A 26,588-nucleotide genomic window follows, 5' to 3' on the forward strand; every position below is an offset into this window, starting at 1 on the left:
ATTTCTATCATATTACCTTGGTATTACTGTGTTGTAAAGTTGTGTTTATTCGGACATGGGTTCACATAAAAAATAAACTGTCTCGACCTTGACCCATCTGGGGACAACTTGGGGAATTATTTTCACACCTATTTTGCACAATACTGTAAATGATGAGGTTACATCTCTGTTATGACCATCTGCTTGCCGCTGAGAAAACATTTGGCCGCTTGAGATTTTTAAATGGCTTGAGGTGTGAAATCATTACTAAAAATCATAGAACTAAATTTGAACCTAATTAAATTGTTGTAATTTCCAAAACAATCTGATGTTTTAGCACCACTGGCCAACTTTCCAACTCTCAAAACCAGTCTTATCAAACCCAAAAGACTGATGAGTTTTAATCATTGCTTGCCGTCCAGTTATGTTGACAGATCCATTTCTCAGGGCTATCAAACTGCGACCCTCTTGCAATCACTGGCTAGCCTCTCCACATTTCCCCCTACAGTCATCTCATTACCTCATTTTAAAACCACTGATTTGGTTTGCAGTTTCTGGCATTCGACAGGCTCCAGCTAAAACCATCACAGCTTAAATTGATGACGGCAGTCTGTTCTCGCCATGTCCTTCGTGTTCATACATTTGCGGGGCACACGGTCCACTTTGAACTTAACCAAGTGTGTCTATTCCCATTGGTGGCTGATTACGGCGACTGAGGTGCGCTGGTGTTGAAGGCTGCTGCTGTGCTTCGTCTATTGGAGAAGACGGGTATTTCCTGTAACCTGAATCCATATAGTCTGAGAGGGGGAGGACTTGAGGGATATGTGGGGGGACAACCTGGGGGAGGAAGTGACACAGTGGGTTGAAATCACTGCCAATGCATCACCCATCGCCCAAGCAACTGGAATAGACCACCTTGACTCCACGGTCCTCAGAACGCATTCCTTGCTTTTATGGGTTGTGTCAATGGTGCATATGCAGGTGAAGTTATTAGACCATGTTAAAAATCCCAAGGCACTCCATAAAAAGTTTTTTGAAATGATATAGAATTGATAACTTTAGGTTATTCCATCCTGATTACAGTTTGAATGCATTGGGAAAGCTAGGAGAGTTAAGTCTGAAGAGAGGAAAGGCATTGCTGCTTTGGCTTCTGTCCCAGAAAAGCAGTTTAACATGTGTCTTTATATACAGCAAAATGCCATTGTTGGCCACAATACTGAAATGGCAAATTATGTGCGAAGAATCTTGTAAACAATTCACCTGGCTAATGGCAGATCGATATGTGTAGCACTCTGAAATGAGTTCCACCTATTGTCAATCAGGAATGGCTTCTGTCAATATTGTTCAGGAAGAAGAGGGACTCTTAACAGTGTTTTAGCCAATGACAGCTGATTGACATGCTTTGATGATTAAACAAATTGTTTTTTGCTTTACTTGGTACCAAAATTTGACTAGACTTGAAGCCGTACAAGATGGATTCATGTGAGTTCCAGCCTGCAACATTAGGTTAGTAAACAATAAAATATGGCAAGGTTCTGTAAGGCAAAACTTTACCTGTTTTTTACAAGTGAATGTGTAAACGGATAATATTGCTTATTTAACTGCATGTAACACTGTAGTTTATCAGTCAGTTATGTAGGCACAAAAGTTCAATGTGACCTGAGAGATGAAGAATCAGACAGTCTCTCATCTGTTGAATGTCACCGTAACAGCTGTTATCAATGGACTTGCAATGGCCTCCTCTATCTCCTCTTGGGTTATCATCATTAGTGCTCTCAGAAAACTCCCCACTTTTCAGAAGGGGGTTTGGAAAGGGGGTGGGGGTGGGGGGTGCTCTTCCCATCATGTTGCCCAGGAGATGGCAGCACTATGCTCTTTGGCCTTCATTCTCAGTGCGGCTATACTGGACGACTTCCGATCAGGGTCGACGTTAAGATCGTAACCGTTGATGCCTCCTGTCATGGTGGGCCCACCAAAGAGGCTGCCCATGTGCGTTTGTCCCATGTGACTGCTGCCAGGGCTTGGAACGCCCAGAAAGTCAGACACACTGCTGGGAGCATGGGGGTGTGGAGGCATGCAGGATGGGACAGTGTCACAGGGCACCACACATCCAGGTACAGGGGAGGCTGCACTAGTGCTGCTGATCCATGAGGGGTTCTGGATCTAAGAGAGAAGGAAATTAGAGGCGTTTTGTAACATTTTTGTTTGTATTAATTGATATTTTAATTTAGTTTTAGACCTATTCTTTTGACTAAAATAATTTTTCATTTAAATTGCACTATGTAACTTTTCTGCTGGAGGGTCTGCCACCTTCTTGTCTCCAGGGAGATGTTAATGCTTTGCCTGGAATGTGGCATTAAAGTTATTATCTCCATAGATTTAAGATATTTGGTGGTAAGTGTTTAGTCAAATGATTACTGTTTTAGTTGTTTTAGTTTTAGTGAGCTAAAATGACAAGCATGTTAAGTCAACTTATTGCATAATGGTTTTAGTCAACCAGAAAATATATCTTATTTTATTGTCATTTTGTGCCAAATTGTATTTTATTACTTCATGGCACATATAAAGAGGTGTTCCTTGGACTTTGAGTTTGTTTGAGTCATCTTAATGACATAAGCAGTTTATTTTTGTAGTTTCCCGGAAAACCTTGAAAAATTACTCTGAATAATGACAGTTATGCTATGAGAGGCTAATACTATGGTAAGTTAGTGATGTTGGCAATGGAATAATGAATATGAAGATTTTTTTAGGAAAATTAGGAGATTGATAGTCTGAGGTGGCTGATGTTTCTGCTGCTGCTAGAAATGGGAATGAGTTGCAGTCAGAAACTTAGTATAAAACTATTTGCTCATACCTGTGCGTAGTTCTCTGGCCGGGCGAGGAGGGGCAGTTCGTAAGCTGTGGAGAAGTGTGTGCGAACCTGCTGCATCTGACCAAACCTCTCTCTCTTCCTCCATTTGGCTCTGCGATTCTGAAACCACACCTGCAGAATCATAAGAACACATCAGCTAACAAATATCAGGTATGTTTACAATCAGATAACCCGATAATTAGATCTGATTTTTGGTGTGTATTTACATGTCTAAACCCCACCACACACTACAGGATAATTTGCCCAATTTAGGACCCGGAGAGGCGTGACCTGACTTCAGATCCTCATATGCAACTTTGAATCTGCTGCACTCGTGTGTGTTGTGCAACTCTGAGCTGCTCGGTCATATAACCACAAAACAACACCACCACTACACTATCCAATAAAACAGAGCACCAGGGGTGGACGGAATGACGGACACAGAGAAGCAAGATACAAACTCAGGAACCAATGAAAATAATTTAAAGACGACTTTATTACTCCCCTCATAACACCGTTTTGACTTTCATCTAAACTAGAAGTGCAATTCTGATCTTTTGAACAGATGAGAGTCTCTAAGCGAGTCATTTTACTCCAGACAAGAAACAGTGAGTGCGCTGGCTTTGTTAATTTGTTTTTAACCTGTAGTGTGTGGTCTCCTCTCTACAGTCTTTGTGCTTGGAAATCTCATATGATTCTCCTCATGTCTCTGGCTTTTGTCCCAAGTTTAAAAATTGTTAAAGACTGAAAAATCCTGTAGTGTGTGGCAGGCGTAAGAGAAATCTGATCATCAAAAACACCTGCTGACATGTGTCAGTTAATCAATGGATTTTTAAACTGGTACTGCTATTTGGAAGATAAAGTACAATGAATTTAAAACAAAAACAATTTATCTTTAATCTTTGAAACAGTAGTTTGCTCTTTTTGGCACAATTTTCCTCATCAAAACCTCGAAAAAAATCATATCACACACATCAGATGTAACTTTTACATTATATTTCAAAAATCAAACTCTAGAAATCAGATAACAAACTAATAAAGAACTTTTTATGCTTATGCTTCAGTTAAAAAAAGTAAAAGAAAAAACAAAAACAAAACAAAATGCCAGAAATCAGATAATGATCAGATTTTTGGTGTGCATCTCCACTGATATTATGGCAGTTGTGTCATGAGAGCAGCCCAGTTAAGTGTAGCCCAACAGAGACAAACTATAGCTCATAAAGTGAAGAGCAGGAGAATAAATAGTGGTGTAGATGAAAGTCCAGGTTAAGACTTGACGTGTCTTAAAATGCAGTCTCCCTGTGCTTCTCTCTTTGATTCTCAGGGTCTGCCTCCCTTTAGGCTGTCAGTGCCAATAGATCCACATCTGGGCCCATAGTCGCCCATAAATCACTACAGAGGGGTATGCTCTCTCCCACATGTACGCACAGCGGGGTCCAAGGGGAATCCCTCAAATTATCAATGAAAACACAGAACAAAATTTCAGATTTTTAGCAAAAAACTTCTCTTTTGGCCATTTTGTCTTTGTGGTTTGTATTTGTAGAAATATTGTATGAGTAATATGAAGTCTGAAGTTGATGGTAAATTTGGTGTCTGCAAATCTACTTGGACACGCTACTTCACAAAAAGCGGGTGCACACCACACCTGCTGACAGACCAAGTGCAGGCTACCGAGCACAATGGAAGCTGTTCTGACAGGAAAAATGCAGCTGTAACTTTTTTGTATACTCCCAGAAATGTCATTGTTGTGTTTTTATGGAAAACTGCTTGCAACATCCAGCTTGCATGAACAGTTTAGAAGAATGTCAATTATAATTTCATATCTTGTTTTTGCCTGGGAGACCAACAAATCATTTTATATATAATAGACTATATTTTGTCTGTGATGGTTTTTTATTTATTTATGTATTTATTTTTACAACATTTTACATTATGCAGAGTGGTAACAGTGAGTCACTTTGTTTCTATTTACTTCTGATTCTCTTCATCCCTAGAGAGCGAGAGAAAGAGAGAGAGAGGGAGCGAGAGTGAGAGAGAGAGAGAGCAAGAGAGAGAAAGAGAGAGAGAGGGAGAGAGAAAGAGAGAGATAGAGAAAGAGAGAGAAAGAGGGAGAGAGGGAGCGAGAGTGAGAGAGAGAGAGAAAGATAGAGAGAGAGGGAGAGAGAAAGAGAGAGAGAGAGAGAGAGAGGGAGAGAGAGAGAGAGATCTTCTTCAAAGTCCTGTTCTGTCATCTCTGAGTCTGTGCTTGGATCCAGAGTTGATTCCCAACCTCAATCAGCCTGTGGTTTTCTCAATCCCTCACATGCAATTTCCCCTCAGTCAACCTCTTCAAATCCCCGGGAGACTTCGACACAATGAACTTTAATGGCTGTAATTTAAAGTCACTTGAAGAATTGGAAACTCCATCGCAAGCCATTTCTCAACAAATGGTATGTTCATTTGTTAGTAAAATTTGAACAAAACAAATGGCGTAGTGCAAAAGTGACATATTCCAAATTGAAACAGATCCAAAATGTTTAATAATTAGGTTTTGTTTTTTGTAAAATAAATTTTTATTTTTATTTGACATCCATGATCTTTGACAAAAACATGATTTTATCTTTTGGACACGATAAATCACAATATTTATCTTATACAACTTAATAAAAGAACTAAGTCTGCTGACTTACAGTTGAAAACTACAGGACTGATTTACGCCAGCCCTTTCACGGTACACCCTCTGTGGATAGTTACAGTCTGAGGTGGGCATATATGGAGGGTAGGGGAAAACAGAATATTTGCAGCAATAGTCTTGAATACAAGAGAATAAAGATGCATGAGTCACTCTGAAAACAACTTTGAGTGGGTAAATGAGAAGGCAAAACAATTACAACATAAAAGGTCTTAAAAGTTGTTTTTGCATTATATGTCCCCCTTCAAAAGGTCAGCTATCCATCGCTTCATTAGATGAAAAAAACCCTAACATATATATCTATATTTATATCTATCTACCTATATATGTGTGTATGTGTGGTGTGTGTGTATGTGTGTATGTGTATATATATATATATATATATATATATATATATATATATATATATATATATATATATATATATATATATATATATATATATATATATATATATATATATATATATATATATATATAGTTACAGGTACATCTAAAGTAACCTTGAGCCTTCAACCATGAACCTATAAATGTGTATTTTATGTGATTGTCAAGTCTTATCAAGCTGAAAAGTCCCTTCCAAAATTCTTCAGCTTTAAGCCCATATACGGTCTTTTCTGGCATCATGTTTTTGGAAAAGCTGACACAAAGATGTCGTCCGTCTCCACATTCCTCGTTCAGCGGCGACAGGACAGCCTCACAGAGCGTAAACTGATACTCAAGTTTGTGACTCAACCCCAATGTCAAGGTGAGGGGTCGCTGGCCTTTGCATTATATCATATGTTTTAAAGGGGTCCCAGCTTGTGTAGTTGGCCCCACAGGATTATACTCTATTATTGTTTAAGATTCAGCATGTCTCCTCTCTCTGGTCCTTCTTTGGTCGTCTCAACATCATAGCTTTTTATATAATCTTAAGAGACACAGTACAGGAAAAAGCAGAGAAAACTTTTGTAATTACTTCTTTTGTTTATATTAATTGTCTAATAGTGTTTAAATGAGACATGTTATGTAAACTTTTACAAGATTTTAACCATGTTATAAGAGTGTTCCACAGCTTACTCAAAGTTGTATTCATATATTGATTCATACATTTTTTAATAATCCTGTATTGTCCTGCATGTGAGACGTGACTGGTCAGAAATTTTCACTTACGCCCACTTTTCTTCAAGTACTTGTGTGTGTGTTTATTCAAAAAATCTGTCCTGTTGCATGTAGGGTTAAAAATATTGCCTGCAGGTTTTAAAAAAAATGTCTCATAGCAATTTTGCCATACAAAAATCTGCTGTGGTGAAATATTTTGAACAAGAATGGACCAGTAAGCCTTTTTGGATAAATATTGCAGTTTAATATGAAGAAACTCTAAAATCAGGATTTGCATATGTTATAGTTAAATGCTAAATCTCCCCAAAAGCTTATGCCTTGTTTATAGAATAGCCTAAATTCTTTTTAATTATGACAAATAACTCATCTGTTCATTTTGATGTGACACTCGCCCCTCTCTCTCTCTCTGTCTCTCCCTGACCCCAACGCCATGTCTCCCGCCGCCTCCTCCTTTTAAGTCACTGGGGGGAAGTGGGGATATTGGAAAGTGAGATGGGAGAATGTTCAAACCGGAGCTTGTTTTCATTTCATGTTTAATTTCCTGACGCCTAAGCCCTTAGCTTTCCACGGCTAACCCTCCTGACCTCTCCAAAGGCGTGCAGACGAAAGAGACCGACCAGCTTCATACACACACCAGTCACTCAAAACACTGTCATGTACAACGTTATGGCTGTAATCTGAAAGTTAGTCGATGCTAAATGCTTTGTCTGATCTCAAATACTTACTGGAGGCTCAGAGTCAATAAACAAACAATTAAAACGACAGCCAGTCCACAATATAAACAAAACATGTGCACTGCTGCGAGCTTACCATTGCAGTGTATCATGTTTCACATTGAAAGCCAGTGCGACTGAGACCAAGCTGAATACTTTGGCATAAAGATCATTCAGGAATATTATGAAGTCAGATGTGTCCTTTGTTGCTCCATGTGTCCAATTCCCGTCTCTATAAACTTCCCAGCTTTTTAACGGGAACTTTTAGCCTAGAATATTTTCCAATTAAAGATGCACTATGTAATTTTTCTCTCCATGGAATGATCTACACTATGGCATTACACTTATCTTGCATTTATTCAGTTTTATTTAAAAAAAAAAAAAAAAAAAAAAAGCATTCTTTACTCACTGTACGCATGTAAGTCTCTCCACAGATCTGACCTGTGATTTGGCCCGGCTTCACCTTCTTGTAAATTTAATGACAGTTGGCCCGGCATCACCTTCTTGTAAGTTTAATGACATAGTGAGGAACATTATAGCCAAAATATAATAAAATCTCTATAGAGACAAGCAAGTGGCAGACCCTTCACCAGAAAAGTTACAGCTTTAGTAGAGATTTTCGTCTGAATTTCCAAAACAAACTAATTTCCACAAAATATTATTTAGAGACGTCTGTGAGTTCAGTGCATTTGGAGTTTGGAGGCGTGCATACAGTAATTGCTAAAGACGTTGACAGCAGAAGGCAGCTTACAGGCCATTAAAGAGCTTTATTTATGCTCCAGAACTGGTTGCCCAGGAGACGAGGAGGGAGCGAGGGGGTTCAGAGTGCACCGCTCCAAAAGCAGCTTTGAAGTCCTACCATCTCACCTCATCGCTGTCATCCAGGACCGACTCGATTGATAGACTGGCTCTCCATAAAAAAAACTTCAGGTTCAAGTTTGAAGGCTAATAGAACTTAATAAACCAGTCACTGCAGAAGTGATTACACCAAACTGTAGCGACTTTATGAAGACATTTATCATCAAACTCAGACTGAAACTACAAGACCTTGACATTGGCATTTGGGGAGAACACATCTGTACCACAGGATCCAGTTGTTTGTGAGTTCAAAAGAGTTTTTAAGATCTCTTGCCAAGCTCGGAGTGCCCCATCTACAATTGCACATCCCTGGACTTTGTCGTGATGGACCTTCAGTTGAAATTGGGGGCTTTAGTCTTGATTGCGTGCATACTTTTGGGCTATGATTTTAAAACGACGGGTCAAACCGCACAGTGACTCAACATAGTGTGGCTGTCATATGAAGAAGGTAATTATATTCATCTGGGAATAGGGCTGTGTGAAGGCAACATGAATGCACTTATTTTACTGTACCACCACAAAGCACAGACCAGGTTGGCTGTCCCTGACTATGTCTCCAACTGGCCCTGGAAATTGGAGCTGGCATGTCAAAGTGTTTTTTATATCCTCGCAAATAGTCCCGATGGCTTGTCTTTTTTTTCCATGTGTTTTTTTTTCCCTCAACAGAGCGACGCATGCTGTGGTGTAGTTTCAACATGGCGGCTCTGGAGAGAAACCCTTGAACTTTGACCTTTTGATAAAGCCTGTAGCATGTATTCCCAACATTCCCACTCCCATCCACAACTGGTGAGCAGAGGAGATGCCGAACAATGGGATCTGTTATGTGCTGTTCCCAGAGTTTACTGACAGTGTGCCAGACCAGCTCTCCCTGTGCGTCAGGACCCCAAGAGCCTGTACACATGCAACCAGGCTGCGCTCACACTGCAAGCTGGAGTTTTACTAATCGTAGTTTTGAATCTTATTTCTGCAAATTCAATATGAGTTTGAGTGGGTCCAGGTTCCGGAGTCGCCGTAATGGGCAGAAAGCATGACGTATCTCAAAGTCAAAGTAACTAAATATTTGGATGTGTTGGTTAGTTACGTAACTTTCCAAAACATCTGACTATGTATTTTATCTGAGACATCTGAATAAACATGCACAGGTTTATCCTCCAGCTAGGTACCAGGATCCTGGATCTGAATCTGGAGAATATCTGGGTGCTCCACTGAAATTACAGATCATAGGGCAAATTTGATCTTTCATGAACAAGTGGTTGCTTGAAAAAACAATGGTTACCCCGTTAAAACTAACATTAAAGGTGCTGTACCTGATTTTTGCAGTTTTAAAAACATGAAAAAACTACTTCCTTTTAAACCGTTATTAACAAAGTTATTCCTGACTTTCATAGCATCCTAATTGTTAACCGCAATTCATTTATATGCATGTTTCACAACTTTCAGAAGAGTTTTGGAATCACACTGCTGCTAAAAACAATTAGCATGCTAACCATGCACCAGCACTACTGTGTGGTTGATGATTAAAAAAAACAAACAAACTTGGGTCTACATCCTATTTTGACCCTATAAACTGTCTTTACAGCATCTATTCTGGGGCAAGACAATTTTTACTTGTTTTTAAACATGACATTATCATTTCTGGTAAGCTCTTCCCTTGAGAATCCTCAAAACCTTTAGAGGGTAAATTCAAATGTTCACAGGACTTTTATGGGAGGATTTTCACTGCAGTGTGGATTGGTTTATGAGAGCTGGTTTGGAGGTAAGAAATTAGCAATGTTATAAACTTGTTGGCCTAGAATGTTGTCATTGTAAACACGTGTTTGCTTTATTTGAAATTAAGGTCAGTGTAAGGGCTATTTCCATACAACACATTGTTTGCATGACTGCCCATCTATAAGAGTGTGACAATTGTAGTAAGATTTGAATGTGTTACTTCCAGGGTGCAAACAAAGAGTGATATCCAGAGCACTGCTGTAGTTGTGGGTAAGCTAATCAATGTTATACTTTGTGCATCATTCTGCAAGTGAGTGTATCAGTTAACATAAAAAAATAAAAAAATAAATAAAAAACTTAAAAAAAAAAAAAATTCCTGTATCTTTCAGAAAGAGGTTTGAGAACAACCAAAACACAGCCACACAGAGGAAGAAAGTAAATAAACCAACTAAAATGATTTTAACAGAATTATATATATTTTCAACATATGCTTCCTTGTAAACATTTACCACTTGTTTCTATAGGGTGGTGTAGCAGTAGGAGGACCTTGTACCTGATGCCCTACCAGTTACTGAATGTGTTTTATGAAGAAAAGCACATGGTGAGTAATAGGTGATTTAAGTATTTAAATGTGTACAACACAAATAATCATATGATAATCATGTCTTATTCCTATGTCCACAGAAAGAGACCAGAGCTTCTTCAGTGGAATAAGTGTTCACACTGTCCAACTCCAAACAGGTTGTGTGTCACTGTACCTGTGCTCTCTCTCTCTCTCTGTATTTAATTTAAACAATACACAACTGTGGGAAATTCAAGAGTGTGCTTGTGTAGTTCTTTTACTTTAGAAAAAGCCAAAGTGAAAGCCAAAAGTAAAATCTGTCAATTGGACAAAAAAGTTGTAAGAGTGAAGACGTTTTGCTGCTCATCCGAGCCGCTTCTTCAGTTCTGGTCAGATTGTTGATGGACACCGCCTTACGTCTGTCTGAAGGGAGGAGCTAACTACACTGAAACTAACACTACACTGTAACCTATTTTTTTTTAATTTACAGTTTCTATTTGTTGGCTAGGTCTAATGAGCTACACTAAGTGAACTGTGCCTGAGTCATATTTAGCATAATCATTCAGGCCCCTAATGGGTGCTCTCACACCTATTAGCATCCCGGACTAGCACTATTGTTTTCGTTGTCTTAATATGGGTCTGAGGATTGAGGTATAAACATTCCTGTTCAAAAATGGATAGTTAAAAAAAAAAAAAAAAACCTCTTTAACTCCCCTCTCAAACTATTTCTTTTCTTTGGCTAAGATCTGTACCTCACTGTCTTCAAAGGAGTGGTTAGTGGCGAAAGATGGAGATGTACAGCTGACTGCGGTCCTGAGCTGCTCTCATGACAGTGTTGATAAATTCTCTTATGAAGTGGCTATTTTGCTTCTCCAATATAATGCTCAGACTGTAGTGAATGTTCTTTTGTTATAGAATTAATCAAATTTAAAATAAATAAACAGGTGTGTTAGTTTCAGTATAGTAGCTCCTCCCTTCAGATAGATGTAAGGCAGTGTCCAGCTTGGATGATCAGTGAAACATCTTCACTCCGACAACTTTTTTGTCCAGTTGACAGATTTTACTTTTGGCTTTTACTATGGATCAGACCTGGATGACTGAGGGATTACATGGGCATTTAAAAGGTTTTAAGAACACTGGACGTTGCATTTAGAAGTAATTGTATAGACAGAATTAAATTATATATTAAAAAATAACACAATTATAAAAATTGCTAATTTTCTCAATAAGGTGAATTATTATTTTTACACAAATCCAGCAACCTTTTTCTTTCAATGTACAGTGTAATAGTCAAATCTCCCAAACATACCTGCACTCGGGCTTCTGTGAGGTCCGTCCTCAGAGCCAGTTGTTCTCGTGCATACACATCTGGATAGTGTGTCTTCTGAAAAACCTTCTCGAGCTCCTCCAGCTGGTAGCTGGTGAAAGTGGTACGGTTGCGTCGCTTCTTGCCTTTGTTGCTCTCGGCTTCACTCTTGTCCAAAGGACTAGGTAGGTCTGAGCCGGGCCTCTCAGTGGGGCCCTTCACAGAGTCCTTCAGGGTCAAGTAGCTGCTCTCCATCCCAGACGGCTCCACGCTGGGGGGCAGGTCAGACTCACCCAAACCACTGCTGTCTTTGCCTGGAGGTCACGGATACATGGGGAGAAAAACAGGTCAAGTCATTATTGGATGTATTTTAAAGGTCCTTTGCATTATTCAGGATTTTAATAAACCACCTCAGGTGGATCAACCAGGATTACATGTTTCCTTCCAATTGTCATCTGTCTGTTACTCTCAGTCAATATAGCCCATAGTTATACCAATCACATCTTGAGCCCCGCCTCCTCCACTGTGGCTGCAAAATGACCTGCTTTCTCTGCCTCTCCAATTCCTTATTACTATACAATTACTATATTGTATTTAAACAGGTAAAAGAAAGGTTATTTCTATTATCTATTATCTAATCGTACTTTTGTACCTTACTCATATGTCTGTTTAAGTCTATACTGAAATTCCTTATCATTCTGGCATTTGTAAAACTTCAGACAACCTTCATTTTTACATAAATCCTTCAAGTAGTTGCACAGAATCATGTTGATAACCTTAAATCCCTGCTCCCCATCAACATCCACTCAACACGACAGTCCCTATAGAAGCCCACAGCACCTTAATGTTTTCCTGACTGTTCAAAGCCCTCATGTTGTACGCTCAGTCCGCTCTGTTTGAAAGACCTGTCACTCCACATCTGTCTGACCTGTGCCACAACCCTCACACTGCTGCCACTCTCCCTGCTGTCTACCCTATACTCTCCATCCCTCCACCTGTAACCCTATCCCTCAGACCTGTTTGCAAGGCTGTGTCTTTCTCTGCCCTGACGTGTAAACAACATTGTGATTGTCACCTTCAATTTGGTGGCGTCCGTTCTGTGACAAATCTGGCTCTGTGTTGCTGTCAGCGAATGCAGGCTATAGGGTTTGTGTGAGAGGAGGAGCACTGTCCCTTCTGCTTTAGTAAACAAACAGTGGAGTGGATAAATAAGCTGCCGGGCTCTGGGATGGTTGCTGCCAATACAACAGAGAGCAGGCACTATAAGCTAAAGAAGTGACCAATAGCACTTTGCTATTGGAATTTGGAATGTGTTGTTATTTGGTAAGCATTCAGACATAGGTATATAACAATAAAGCTATGAACCATGTATCATGTTAATTGCTTTATTCAGCACTCACACAATGCAATGCTGAAAAGACTTTCTTGCCCTTTTTTTTATTTGGCTTCCTTCCAAACTGGCTGATTCTTATAACAGTTGATGTTTTTAATGTTATTAATGAATTAGTTTCTTTCCAAAGTACATTAGCCTCACGCGTTAAAGGAGGACTATGCAGCTTTTCTGGTTGATAGCCCGCCACCTGCTTGTCTCCATGGAGATGGTGCATCGTCTGGAATATTCCACAGTATGGCAGTAAATGTATCTAAAGACAAGTAGATGACACCAGGCCACGTTACAAGTTAGGTCTGTGGACAGGTAAGCCCACCCAATATGAATGCATGTTTTTCCAAGGTATTTTGAATACATGAAAGATAGATTTGTTTATTGCCATACTGTGGAACATTCTTTGCAAAACAAAAGCATCTCCACAGAGACAAAAAGGTTACGTACCAGCCCCCAGACAAGTTATATAGTGCAGTTTTAAGCCTGTTTAAAATGTTTCGGTTGATTTAATATTCCAAATAACACAATATTGGTGTTAATATATGGCCAATCAGAAATCAACAGTCACCCACACAAATCACTCTGCAAATCATGTCTGCAAATAATATTTAAAAATTCAGAATGTCATTTTAACAAATGCAGAAATATGCAGATTTTGGCAGTCCATTACCCTTCTGGCCCCTATCCCAAGTCAGGATTCTAATGGACCCACACAGATCAGCAGCTGAAGGTCGTGACCCTGTGCCGCTGTGGCCCACCTGTCAGAGTCTCTTACAGTCTGCACTTGGACAGATGTTCTGACATCAGCAACTCCCTCCCTCCTCCACCCCTCTATCCTCCACCTCTGCTCAATATGTTTCGCCCTGGGCACAAGTGCCGTCCACTGCAATGAAAAGCAGCAAGATGGGTCATGGTTTGGTTCTGCTTGCATTTGCATCAGCATAAGAGAAGATTATAGCATGCCCTTGAGCAAGACACGTTTCCTGTCAGGCAAAGGCTACAGCTAGAGCCAGAAAAGTGAAGGGAATGCAGAAATGTTCATATGTCAAGAGTATTTAAATGTGCACTATGTAACTGTTCTGGTGGAGAGAGTTGTTATTGCTTTGATTAGAATGCTCCACAGTATGCCATTCAACTTATGAATCTCCATGTACACAAGAAGGTAAAGCTACCAGGTTGCCACATTACTGGTCATATCTGTGGATAGGAGAAACCTGCTCAGAGTAAGATTGCATGTTGTTTTGTCATTTTTGAACAACTGAAACACCTGTTATGAAAAAATGCAACACTTTGAAACATTCCAGGCAAAGTAATTACATCTCCATGGAGACGAGCAGCTAATGGACCACCTTTCCTCACCAGAAAAAGTTACACAGTGCACTTTTAACTATATTTGACACTGATTAGGACTGTTTAACCTTGATGCTTGTTTTCTAAATTCCCCTTTCGCTGTCACGCTAACCGCTAGCTCCTACACCACAAATATCTGCTCTCATTGCCGCATGCTGAGCTGTCTTTTTTTGCAGTTTTCTGCACACTGCTTTCTCATGGCAGCCAAAATTCCACCGCACCGGCTCCAGCTCGAGGTTTTTGGCACTTTGAGGAATGTTTTTTTGCGATTGCTATTCTCCAGCCCTGTTCATTAGCGATGCAAATGTACAAAAACATCACAGGCTTATCCAGTAATTTGCCAGAGTTACTTTTTGACAAGACACAGACCTCTTCAGTTAGACCAGGTCACATGTTTACTAGGGTCAGCAATTTAATCACCGCAGAAAACAGAGAGAAAACATCAAAGTGTAATTTAACTGGTTGTAAAGCGGCAGGGCACCCTCTCGTTTTTTATGGAAGAGGACGGGGAGGGTCAAGTAAAGCCAAATAAAAGGAACACTATAAATTAGTAACCTGGGGAAGGGTTAATGACTGAACACTAAATAGGGAAGGGAGAATGCTTTTAAATAGAGTGCTGGAGAATGAGCATCCCAAAACTGTACTCCCACAATGGCAGTCAACAAACTTCATTACTTTATACCAAATAAAAAAATGGCTATACTGGTTATGCTGTTACCTCATCATTAGCTTACTCAGATTTGTATTTTGATTAAGTCACACATGTATGAGTAATCCTGCATTGTCCAGCATTCCAGGCTTGAGTGCTCAAAAATACAGTTTTCACCTACCCTCTATCTCCGCCCACTGCTCTGTACTTACTTGCAACTGCTCATAAAGTCGAATAGCAGATCATACATGTAGAGTTCAGAGATATCAACAAGCCTTCTTTCAACAATACAAACACATAAATGAAAATCTGCTGCTTGCTATTGTGAAATGTTACTAAGAGGGTGGCTCCATTCTGAAGTTACTGGACCGCACTTCTCTTCTAGAAAGTTACATAGTGTTGCTTTAACCTCCACAATTCATGCCCTGTACATGGACTGCTGATTGGGACAGATGTTTTGGTCTTGGCTTCTACTCTTCCTCTACTCTTAGCCTTCGCCCTGGTCTTGTCTGTAGTTTCCTCATAGAATTGGGTGGACGGGAGGATCCCAGATGTTTTGGAGGAGAGATCTATGCCAGCGGATCACACAGGAATGCACATTCTCTGGGAAAGCACAAATCTGCCTCAGCTCCTCCTGATGCATGACCTCACTGCTGTCAGGTACCTGTCTCCTGTCAACGAGCGTGTGCCGAACATAACACCTGCACAAAATACTGGATGCAGTACTAATGCATCTTTATTCTTATGCTCACTTATTCACAAAGTTGTAATCTCAATACTGTATGGCCATGAATGTCAAAAGGTATTTTTAAAGGGGACATATTTTTAACGTTTTCTCTCAATCAGAAATACATTAAAAGTTCTATTTCATTTGATTCAGGCAAGTTTGAATCTCTGCCTACTGCTCTAGTGTAGTGTTGTGTAGCGTAGTGATTATTAAAACATTTCTGGCCTTGGGTCATTTTTCAACAGTAAAAACTTATAAATAAACTCATCTCAGCTTTACAGTTTTAAACAGGAACTCAATTAACCTGTTTCTATAAGCCGCTTTAGATTAATTGATTTACAATATAGAGTTGTTGTTTTTTTTTAACCCATTAATACTTTTAGATATTTTTAATGTTTCTTATCAGAATTATGTTTTGGAATCAAGTTGCGACTGCATCAATATATGTTCAAAATGTACAAAATGTGATACAACGACTTGCCTCGGCATATGAAGTTTTACCTCCATCATTCTATACCTCTTCTCATTCACACAACCACAAGTGTCTTGTAACATGGACACAACATGCCAGTGATCACTGATTACTTGCGCTTTAATGTGGATCTTTTATTTGACAGAAATCTTTTTAAGCCCTGCCAGAGCGCTTGGAGGTCATGTTTTGGTTTTCGTGCCCTGTGAAAATTGTTTTACATATCAGAGGATGCTTGACGTGCCTGTTGAGGGAGGAGTGTCTGTTGGCGTTTGGATTTATGACAACCACTCAGCTGTTTTTCATAAATGCGCGGAGGCCTACAGCAATATTTAGATCAACCATTATTTTTGGGCCAATATGCAGAAAGCTTTGTTCAAACTCCAAAACTGAGTGCCGAGATGGGACCAAACTTGCACAATAGAAAGCGTTGCTAAGGCCTTATGTTGACAGTCACCAATCAGAAACACTGTTAGCTTCTTCAAATAAATGTAGCCTATTATCACCAGTAATCATATATCTATGAATACCTTATTACATCATTGTGGCATCTAATTATTTGAATGTGCAGCGAAGTGACATTGCTTACATTATATAAAACACCAATATAATTCATCAAGATGGTTGTTGTTGATAAACTTGTAGCTGGAGAAGGTAAAGAGCGCACACTTTTAGGTTTGACATTTTAACATTTTGTGTCATTTCTATTACACACTACTATTACAGTATTTGAAGAGCAGTAGTTTCACTGTTATTTAGCTGTCACTGTTGTTTTATAACTTTAAATAAAGAATAAATCTGTCATTTTGTGTCAAATGAGATCAACCATTTTCAAGATCTTTGGCTTTTTTTCCTCTAAAAAAACAAAAACAAAAAACAAAACCCAAAAAACCCAACTGCATCTTTAATGTTTTGACTGTGTTTGACAAGTGCACCTTCTTGCAAGGGATACCTCCTGTCAATTCTAAAACCAAAATTCATTCTAAAAATATGCAGATTCATATAAACATTGTCTATCTATGTTGCTCTTGAGAAAGTCTAGATTCCAGGCCTGTCAAATCATTACCCAATCTCCACTTCCATGTGACTAGTTGCTTATTTGTTCAGAGAGTTGTAGAGACGGGGTTAAGTAAATCTAAATCAGCGCACGTACAGTGGACATGAGGCGTCTGGTCTGAGTATGAAAAATACTATAGGAGTCAAATACACATCTGTGTTAACTTAATGTCCGCTCTCCTGTGGCGCTGACCTGCATTCCTCTGCTCTCCATCAAGGCTTTTATTTAAGTGAATGTAGTGTGTGCAGGTATATGGTCCAAACCTCAGCGGGACAGTGCACCTCCAATAGAGCAGAATATAATGTGCAGACAGGATTCCCAAAACGTTATCTCATACACAAGTATTTCAAGGTTTCTTTTACCTGTTTAAATACGATATAGTTATAATTAAATAAATAAAAATAAGTAAATATACAATTAAATGTAATTACTGGACCCAGGTGAGTATAGGTTCCATAAATATCGCTGCGCTCTCAGATCTACAGGGAATATGCACATTCAGTCTATTTGCTCAATCTGAATTTATTAAATATATAACAAAACAATAGGGTTAAGGCCGTAGTAATATCCTATAGTGAAGTCATCCTCCTTAATATTTGAACGCCAGCACTCCTTGAGTTGCCATGTACACAATGCCGGTGAAGTTGCCATGGCGCACACTCCCATTGACTTTTGTCATCATTGTGAGCCGTATATCTGCCACACAGACCACACATAACAACACAAGCCTGTTGACGCCTGCGGCTTTGGCTCGGGCCCATAGGATCCTCCCCGGAGCCTCGGAGCCTTCATCTGGATGCAACATTGTCAATTAAAAGCCCAGCGCGGGCGGCGGTTCATGCGGACGCTGTTTAAACGCGCCTGTCAGTGCGCTTCAGTCAGCCAAACCAATTTATCTCCAAACCAATCACAATTGTTTAAGGATTTCAAAATCAGGCAAGAAATATGTGACAGCGCGAGACTCCAATTATTTCTTATCGAGATTTTTATTTTTATTTAGCCCATTTGGCAAGCTGTAAAATGCGCGGCAAGTCGCGTAACTAATTCAACAGCTCACAAGCAATTTCTGTTTACGCACAGCCAATATCGGCGACAATATGACTGTATCAGGCTTATTCGGCGTAGACCTATTACTATATTTGACAGTCAGGCCTAGCTTTTCATCCAACTCTAAATCTTGCAGTAATCACATGTTAGGCATTAAAAAAAAAGAACAATCGCATGATTAAACAAACTAAATAAAGATATAAATAGAGTTACTTAAAATTTTTGCAATTTTACCCATGTTGAAGTAGATGACATTTAATGTACAACAGGCTTCCTGCCTCTGTCAAGTTCGGTCCACCGAAAGTTCTTCAAAACTTTCTCTTATCACCTTGCGTAAAAGTAGAACGAGCAATGAAATTGTTGCATAAATAGGCTATTAACAAAAAAACACACATTTTTTAGATCTTCTTTGTAACATTTTGGATGTGGCCACTGGTATAAGGAAATGAAATAGGCAAGGCTATATTTTATTTTAGATTGAAATAGGGCCTAAATGATCCTTGTCTGTTAATTTCAGTAGTTCAACTGTGGCTGAAATAGCTTAAGCAATTAAATTATAATTATGAGTAGCAACATGGCCCGTGACCCTGCACGCTCATATTTTGTGTGTGAAAAATCTACTTTTTTTACTGTCAGATATAGGCTAATATTTATTTAACATTATCGTTGCTTGTAAAATGCGCGCTCATTGATTTTGTTTGGTTAACTGAAGATCATTCGGTCGTTTTGTTTACTATAACAAATGCTATGTGGTGCATGCTTAATTCTTGTTCCTGCTGACATTCAGAGCCTCAGACTGACGGTTCCTTCTATGCACACGGTACATTTAGATATTGCTTTCCAGGACAGAGACTCACCGTAGCAGTTCATGAGCGTGCCGTTATGCGCATTGTCCGCGTGGAGTTTGTCTCCTTCTGGCGGTGTTTTGCAGCCGGGTCTCTGCATAAAGAGTTGATACTTGAACGTACCGTCCTCGGCGCCATCCAGCGCCACGCACTCCGGCTGGAATGGGCTGCGGGACTTCTCTCCGTACGCCGGGCCCTTGGCGCCGGTGAGGTACGTTGGACTGTACTTGGTGTCGGTGCTGGGAAAAGTCCTGAATGGGTTGGTTTGGTGGTCCCTCGCTGGCGCAGTAGACGGACTATAATACGAATCCATCGATGTCATATCGCAGTGTGTGCAGTACGGATCTGCGTTCATACCTAAAGTGATTTTAGGGGAAAAAAATCCACTGGGCTCGCTTCCCTCCCCTCAGAAAGCAGACTTCAGATCCCCAAACCCTGCCGCTTTGACAGGAGCGCACTGACGCACCCCTCACGCACGCACGCTCTCACGGCTCAGCATCTGGATCTGGTTAAGAATGAATCAGATGTTTTCCAGAGACTGAACAAATGCTAAAAGCCCCCTGAAGGTTTAGTGGGGTAAAGAGAATCTGTGAGCTGTGCCCTGCTCCACACTGAGGTGCGTTCTGGACACACTGTGACATTGGCTTAGTGTGTCCTGCCGGCTCTGCGCGCGCTCTGATGTAGGCCCTCTCTGCTCCACTCACGCTATTATGCAGTCAGTAGGAATGGGAGGACGAGCTCACAAGGAGGACACAACACATGACATTAATGTAATTAGATCTGAATACAGCGCCTTTGATTCGAGCTCTCGGAAAGACCCACACGGCTTCAACTTTTAGAGAGTATTTTGCGTTTGGAAGTATCCTGAAATGCAAATTTCAAATGGCAAAAAGGTGAGACGTCCATCAATGCAATTTAATTAAAAAAAATGTCTATATATAGTCTATCATATAAACCTTTTAAATTCACAGAGAACGCCTACAGGCTGAAGTAGAGGGTCATTACGCACGGACACCTTGAACTGATTCCTCTAAATTACTTTATGGAGTACAATTTGAGAAATGGTGATATTAAATTACTTAATGTATCCAAAAAACTTTCACATTTGCCGCGATTCTCTGGAGAGACAGCAATAATCCTACAAAGTCCGAGTTACATTTTCAATGAAAGCTGTTTTAAAGCCATTTCGCACTGAATGAGACAAGTTACGCATTATTCTGCCGCGCTCAACCTAAATAGCTCCTATTAAATTATACCCTGCTGCAGTCATAATGACATTTGGGGGTAATGAATCTATCAGAAAACAATAACAATGAAATCCGTGTAAGTAACTATCTTCAATGCTTGGCCAATATCTAAAAATATACTCTGTCAATTTATTTTTTATTTTATTTTTTTGTTAATTGTAGGAAAATTCGTAGGTATATCCTAAGTAACTTTACTTTACCATTAAGTAACTTTACTATTTTGACAGTTTTCTACAGCGATTCTATCTTAGAAATACATGTAAGCCTATTTATTAAAATTGAATGAAATGTAGAATGTAGGCCTGTATTCAATTTCCATTCCATTTAAAACTAATAGCCTAATAATAGCCTAAAAGCCTAATTACTAGCGCGTAATCCTCACGCCTTTCCAAATAAGGCCCGGGCCGATCATTAGACTGCACTAAACTCATGTTAATCCCCCACGCTGTGCCTTTAACCCGCTGCTGTAAACACCTTTCGTGAAGCAGCATATTTTGGTTCTAGGTGGATTATTATATACAGGCCACGTGTAGCATTGAAGAAAAGGTTATGAGTCTAAACGCAAAAGTACAAGAACAGGACTTTTGCCCACTGTAGAGAGACTAGGCCGGTACAGCTGCATCAACCTATGAGAGAAAAGTCCTGTTACATTTCCACATTTCAAATTCTATTATTTACAGAGGTAAAATTATTTAAAATAGAATTGAAATTAGTTTCCAACAAATATTTAACATTTTAAAGCATAGGCTAATGTATTGCAACACAGGCTACACATGATTTATTGGTCTGTTTGCTCTAATTATTTCCCCCACTGCTTTCCAAACCTATGCCCTTTTTAATTATTGTGAATTACAGTGTTGTTGGTATGACATTATCCTTTGTTGATCCAGCTTTATTTATTTTATTGTGCAATAAACAAAAGCATATAGGCTACATACATTCATTAAAACTATCTGAAGATTCAGCATATAAAAGAAGTAAGTGCTGGTGTAATATATTTCTGTTGTAAAGCTACACATTTCAGTACTGTTATTTGTGTTACACGTATAGGTAACCCATCAGATTGACAAGTCCTGCTCCTTCATGTCTAATGTAAACCACAGTGAGAGCTGCAGGCCAGGGCTCAGCTGTCACTGATACACATCATTCCACCATGGCGTGAGGGCGCCCTAAAAGCCTGCCCGCCCCCGCTAAAAGGCCCTGTCTGGGGGACTTCCAGCAGGTGGAGAGGGGGGTGGAGGTGAAGTTTGTGTTGGCACCATGCTTCTGTCCGTCTGCTCTTTGGCCCATCAATGTCTCAAGAACTTTCTAATGCTTCACGGAGAAATGCTTTAGGGCCTTGCGTAGCCATATTGATTTAGGCTCTAGGGTCAGACTGCAGGCATAAGATGGAAAGATACTGTATTTCCAACTGTTGTTATAGAGGAACTTTTACTGTTAAAATTTTTATTTTAGTTTGTGCCGAAATGAAGAGCCTTATGTGTAAACCATTAGATAATTGGTTTGTCACACAATACAACCTCCTGTCATGCAATTCAGATATTGCTGAAAGTTTTATATAATTAAAGGATGCTGAGAATTTATACACTCACTATGGCAGGCCTGTCCCGTCCCTGATAAGGCTTAATAGGTCTATTTTGAGCGAAGTCCACTGTCCACTCTCAATTGTTCTTATGGAGATATGCAAAATTAGAGAATATTGTCTATATTTAAAACTATTAAAAAGATTGTTTGGGTTGATTACACGACATTTGTAGTGTAATCTCCCCAACAATGATATAGCAATATTTCTTTTTTTTTTCCTTTTTTTTTTTTTTTTTTTTGATAAATTTTATGTTCTTTGTAATGAATCTCATCATTTAAAGACTTTTGCAGGCACATTTTAGCACACCTCTGATGTGTTGTTAATATATCATCTGAATATTGTAAAAGAAAATATTAAGTTATGTTGTTTTTGTAACCTGGCAAATCATTGATTATCAAGTTGTTATTATTTTTTTCATTGCATATTAATTGCTATTATTAGATCTAATATTCTCTACTTTGGTGTTTAAGTGTAACACGTTTGAATAATTTGTCTTAGCTAAAAGCTGTGTTGCTCCAGAATGTGGTTATAAAGTAACCAATATTCCCAGCTAAAATATGTTCCCCTCTTTCTCCTGGCAGAACCGCACCCTTTCTGTATGTATGTGTGTATGTGTGTGGATTAAGAAAAAGACAGCTGTCATGATGTCAGTTTCCCTGTCCTCCCGTGCTCTCTCCCCCTCCCCTACCTGTGTGTCTGGAGCTGGGTGGAGTGCCTGACTCCTCCCGTGCACACCTGGGGTGCATCAGCCTAATCACCACCACCTGCTGCTGAGTACAAGAAGGCTTGGCAGTCTACACTCGGTGCCAGACCGTCCGCGTGTAAAACGTGAATGTTTCTTGCTAAGCTTTGTTATATGGTACTTTCCGGCAAATGCTCATTTGGATTTATGCACCCTCCAGATTCCTGCCTCTACTCGCCCAGCTCCTGCCGCCACGTTCCAGTCCCGGTATCGCTTCCAGCTCGTCTTGTCTCCTGCTCGTCTCGTCTCCTGCTCGTCTCGTCTCCTGCTCGTCTCGTCTCCTGCTCGTCTCGTCTCCTGTCCGGTCCTGGTCTCTGGTTTGTCACCCGCTCCCCGCTCTGGTCTTCGTCTGATCCGCCTGCCCTGGTACCGCACCTGCTTCTATCCCCGTCCTGGTCCTGTCCTGCCCGCCTCTACCTGCACCGCACCCGCCTGACCCGTCTCCCGCTCCCCGGTTCCTGTACCTGCTCTTGTGACCTGTTTAAAGACTGCATTTTCACCGCTGTAAATAAACACTGTTAAAACTGCTCTGGTCTGCATCCTTTGGTCCTATCCGCACCGTTACGACAGAACGGTCTGGCCACTATGGACCAAGCAGGCTCAGATCCGGACCAGATGCGCCGCCTCACGCACTCTCACCCCGAGGCGGTGCTGGGTCAGCACGAACAATCCATTCGAACTCTATTGGAGCTAAATCAGACATTGTCCCAGCAGGTGGCACAGCTTAACCACCAGGTGGCCGCGCTCCTCGTCACCCCGCCTGCTGCAGCTGGAGCGCCACCATGCCTCCCGGAGCCGAGAGGCACGGATCCAGAGCCGTATGCTGGACAACCTCACCTCTGTCGCGGATTCCTGTTCCAGTGCGAGTTCATGTTCCAGCAATGCCCTTCTCGTTTCAGCTCGGGGGCCACCAAGATCCGATATATATGTGGATTACTCCGGGGCAGAGCTCTCCAGTGGGCAGAGGCGCGCCTAATGAAGACGTCTGTGGATAGCCTGGATTTTAATGAATTTGTGTCCACGTTTAAGCTGGTGTTTGACCACCCGCACTACCAGGACAATGCTGCCTCCCGGTTATTGACTCTCAGCCAGGGCTCCAGGACGGTAGCGGATTATTCCATTGAATTCTGGACACATGCGGCGGAGCTGGACTGGACGGACAGCGCGCTGCGGGCTGTGTTTGTGCGGGGCCTGAACGAGACTTTGAAAGATGAATTGGTTTCCCGGGACGAACCCCCCGACCTGCGGACCCTCATCTCCCTCACTCACCGTATAGACAACCGCCTACGGGCTCGTCGCCGAGAGAGACGCCGGTCACCGGTCCCGCCGGAGCCACGCGCTGCCCCGCCCCCGCCGGATGAGCCCATGCAACTCGACAGGACCCTTGTGTCGACCGAGGAGCGTCAACGGAGGCGTCGTCTGGCCGGGGCTTGCCTCTACTGCGGTGAGCGCGGACATTATGTGGTCACTTGCCCAGTTCGGCCAAAAGGGGGGGCCCACCAGTAGCACTGGGAGTACTGGTGGGCGAGCAACACATCCTGGACTCTTCTAATAGACTGCGGCTCAGCGCCACCCTGTGCGTTCGCACAGAGACCTTATGCGTTTCCGCCCTTATCGACTCCGGGGCTGAGAGGGACTTTATTGATGCCCAAGTCGCGGAGCAGCTCGGGGTCTACCTGGAGCCCCTCGAACGCCCCTTAAATGCCCAGGGGCTCAATGGACGTTTTCTGGGGCACATCACTCACATCACAGAACCTGTCACCGTGATTCTGTCCGGCAACCACCAAGAGAACCGTCAGTTTCATGTCCTGTCCTCCTCCGCTTCTCCTCTGGTCCTTGGTTACCCCTGGCTACGCGCCCACAACCCTGTTTTCGATTGGGCCAGGGGCGGAGTTTCGGGCTGGAGTCCCGATTGCCACGCCAAGTGCCTTCGGTCCGCCCTCCCTCCGGCCGGGAGGTCTGTTCCTGTCGCTGATCCGTCCCCAGACACCCCCAATCTGTCCTCGGTGCCTGCTGAATATCACGACCTGGGGGAGGTTTTTAGCAAGAGCAAGGCCCTCTCTTTACCGCCCCACCGTCCATATGACTGCGCCATTGACCTCCTGCCGGGTGCCCCACTACCATCTAGCAGGCTATATAACCTGTCTAGACCTGAACGCGAGTCAATGGAGGACTATATCCGTGGGTCCCTGGCTGCCGGAATCATCCGCCCGTCCACTTCACCCGTGGGAGCGGGGTTCTTCTTTGTGGCTAAGAAGGACAAATCCCTGCGGCCTTGCATTGATTACCGGGGTCTGAACAATATAACCGTAAAGAATAAATACCCGCTTCCCTTACTGGACTCGGCATTTACGCCCCTCCACGGTGCGACCATCTTCTCAAAGTTGGATTTGCGGAATGCGTACCACCTGGTGCGCATCAGGGAGGGAGACGAATGGAAGACGGCCTTCAAGACACCCCTGGGACATTTCGAATACTTGGTTATGCCCTTCGGTCTCACCAACGCCCCTGCCGTATTCCAAGCCCTCATCAACGATGTGCTCCGTGATTTCCTTAACCGATTCGTCTTTGTTTACTTGGATGACATCTTGATTTTCTCGCGGTCCCCCCAGGAGCATCATCAGCACGTTCGCCAGGTTCTCCAGCGCCTCCTCGAGAATAAACTGTTCGTGAAAGCTGAGAAATGCGAGTTTCACGCAGAGGAGGTCAGCTTTTTGGGCTTCATTGTGGGGCGGGGCCAAGTAAGAGCTGACCCTGAAAAGATCCAGGCTGTCACTGAGTGGCCCGTTCCTACCAGCCGGAGACAGCTCCAGAGATTTATCGGCTTTGCCAATTTTTATAGACGTTTCATCCGGGATTTTAGTAGGGTTATCTCGCCCTTAACTAAACTCACCTCTCCTGCTTTGCCGTTTGCCTGGTCTCCTGAGGCGCAGACAGCCTTCGAGAAGCTTAAGAGACTATTTACCTCCGCTCCCATCCTGCACCAGCCCGACCCTTCACGGCAATTCATCGTGGAGGTCGACGCCTCCGACTCGGGAGTGGGGGCCGTGCTTTCGCAGAGGTTCGACCCCCACAACCGCCTCTGTCCCTGCGCCTTCTTTTCCCGGCGATTGTCCTCGGCCGAGGTCAATTATGATGTGGGGGATCGGGAGCTCCTTGCCGTAAAGCTGGCCTTGGAGGAGTGGCGCCACTGGCTCGAAGGGGCGGAGCAACCATTCATCGTCTGGACCGACCATAAAAACTTGGAGTACATCCAGTCCGCCAGGCGCCTCAATCCCCGTCAAGCTCGTTGGTCCCTCTTCTTCAGCCGCTTCAACTTTCTCCTCACCTACCGCCCCGGATCTCGGAACGTCAAACCAGATGCCCTCTCCCGCCAGTTCGCCCTGGAGGATAACCCGGTCACCGCAGAAACAATTATCCCCTCCTCGTGTGTGGTGGCCGCGGTCCATTGGGATATCGAGGACACCGTCCGAGAGGCCCAGACCAACGACCCCGACCCAGGTAACGGCCCTCCAGATAAACTGTTTGTTCCCGATTCTGTCCGGTCTCAGGTGCTCCAGTGGGTCCATGCCTCCCGTTTCGCCTGCCATCCTGGTGCCGGTCGCTCTCTCTCCCTCCTCAGGAGACGCTTCTGGTGGCCCACGATGGACACAGACACCCGGGCTTATGTCGCCGCCTGCCAGGTATGTGCTCGGGCCAAGGCCTCCCACTCACCCCCTTCTGGTCTCTTGCATC

General features: G+C 42.2%; 2 protein-coding genes across 4 annotated transcripts in view; one reads left to right on the forward strand and one right to left on the reverse strand.

Moving 5' to 3' along the window:
- Positions 1-10,999, forward strand: part of LOC117371856 (protein mono-ADP-ribosyltransferase PARP6-like) — a 218,056-nt gene extending 207,057 nt beyond the window's left edge. For all 3 annotated transcript variants that reach the window (XM_055222300.1, XM_055222299.1, XM_055222301.1), the window contains one exon: positions 10,989-10,999. The gene's annotated coding sequence lies outside the window, so the exon portion shown is untranslated. The remainder of the gene's footprint in view (positions 1-10,988) is intronic.
- On the reverse strand, positions 1,790-19,973 carry alx4b (ALX homeobox 4b). Its single transcript, XM_033968190.2, has 4 exons — positions 19,292-19,973; positions 11,755-12,065; positions 2,834-2,962; positions 1,790-2,142 (listed from the first exon to the last, which is right to left on the reverse strand). The coding sequence occupies exons 1-4, from the start codon at positions 19,632-19,634 to the stop codon at positions 1,822-1,824; spliced, it is 1,104 nt and encodes a 367-aa protein (XP_033824081.1). The 5' UTR covers positions 19,635-19,973; the 3' UTR covers positions 1,790-1,821.
- Positions 19,974-26,588: the final 6,615 nt, after the last annotated feature.

This window comes from Periophthalmus magnuspinnatus, chromosome 6 (assembly GCF_009829125.3).
Source record: "Periophthalmus magnuspinnatus isolate fPerMag1 chromosome 6, fPerMag1.2.pri, whole genome shotgun sequence".
Taxonomy (NCBI): Eukaryota; Metazoa; Chordata; class Actinopteri; order Gobiiformes; family Gobiidae; genus Periophthalmus; species Periophthalmus magnuspinnatus.

Excerpts from the sequence above, each read along its gene's own strand:
- alx4b (XM_033968190.2), bottom strand. The coding sequence starts at position 19,634 with ATGAACGCAGATCCGTACTGCACACACTGCGATATGACATCGATGGAT. Across the intron at positions 12,066-19,291 it reads CACGCTCATGAACTGCTACG|GCAAAGACAGCAGTGGTTTG; the intron begins GTGAGTCTCTGT and ends CGTGACCTCCAG. Across the intron at positions 2,963-11,754 it reads TCACAGAAGCCCGAGTGCAG|GTGTGGTTTCAGAATCGCAG; the intron begins GTATGTTTGGGA and ends ATGATTCTGCAG.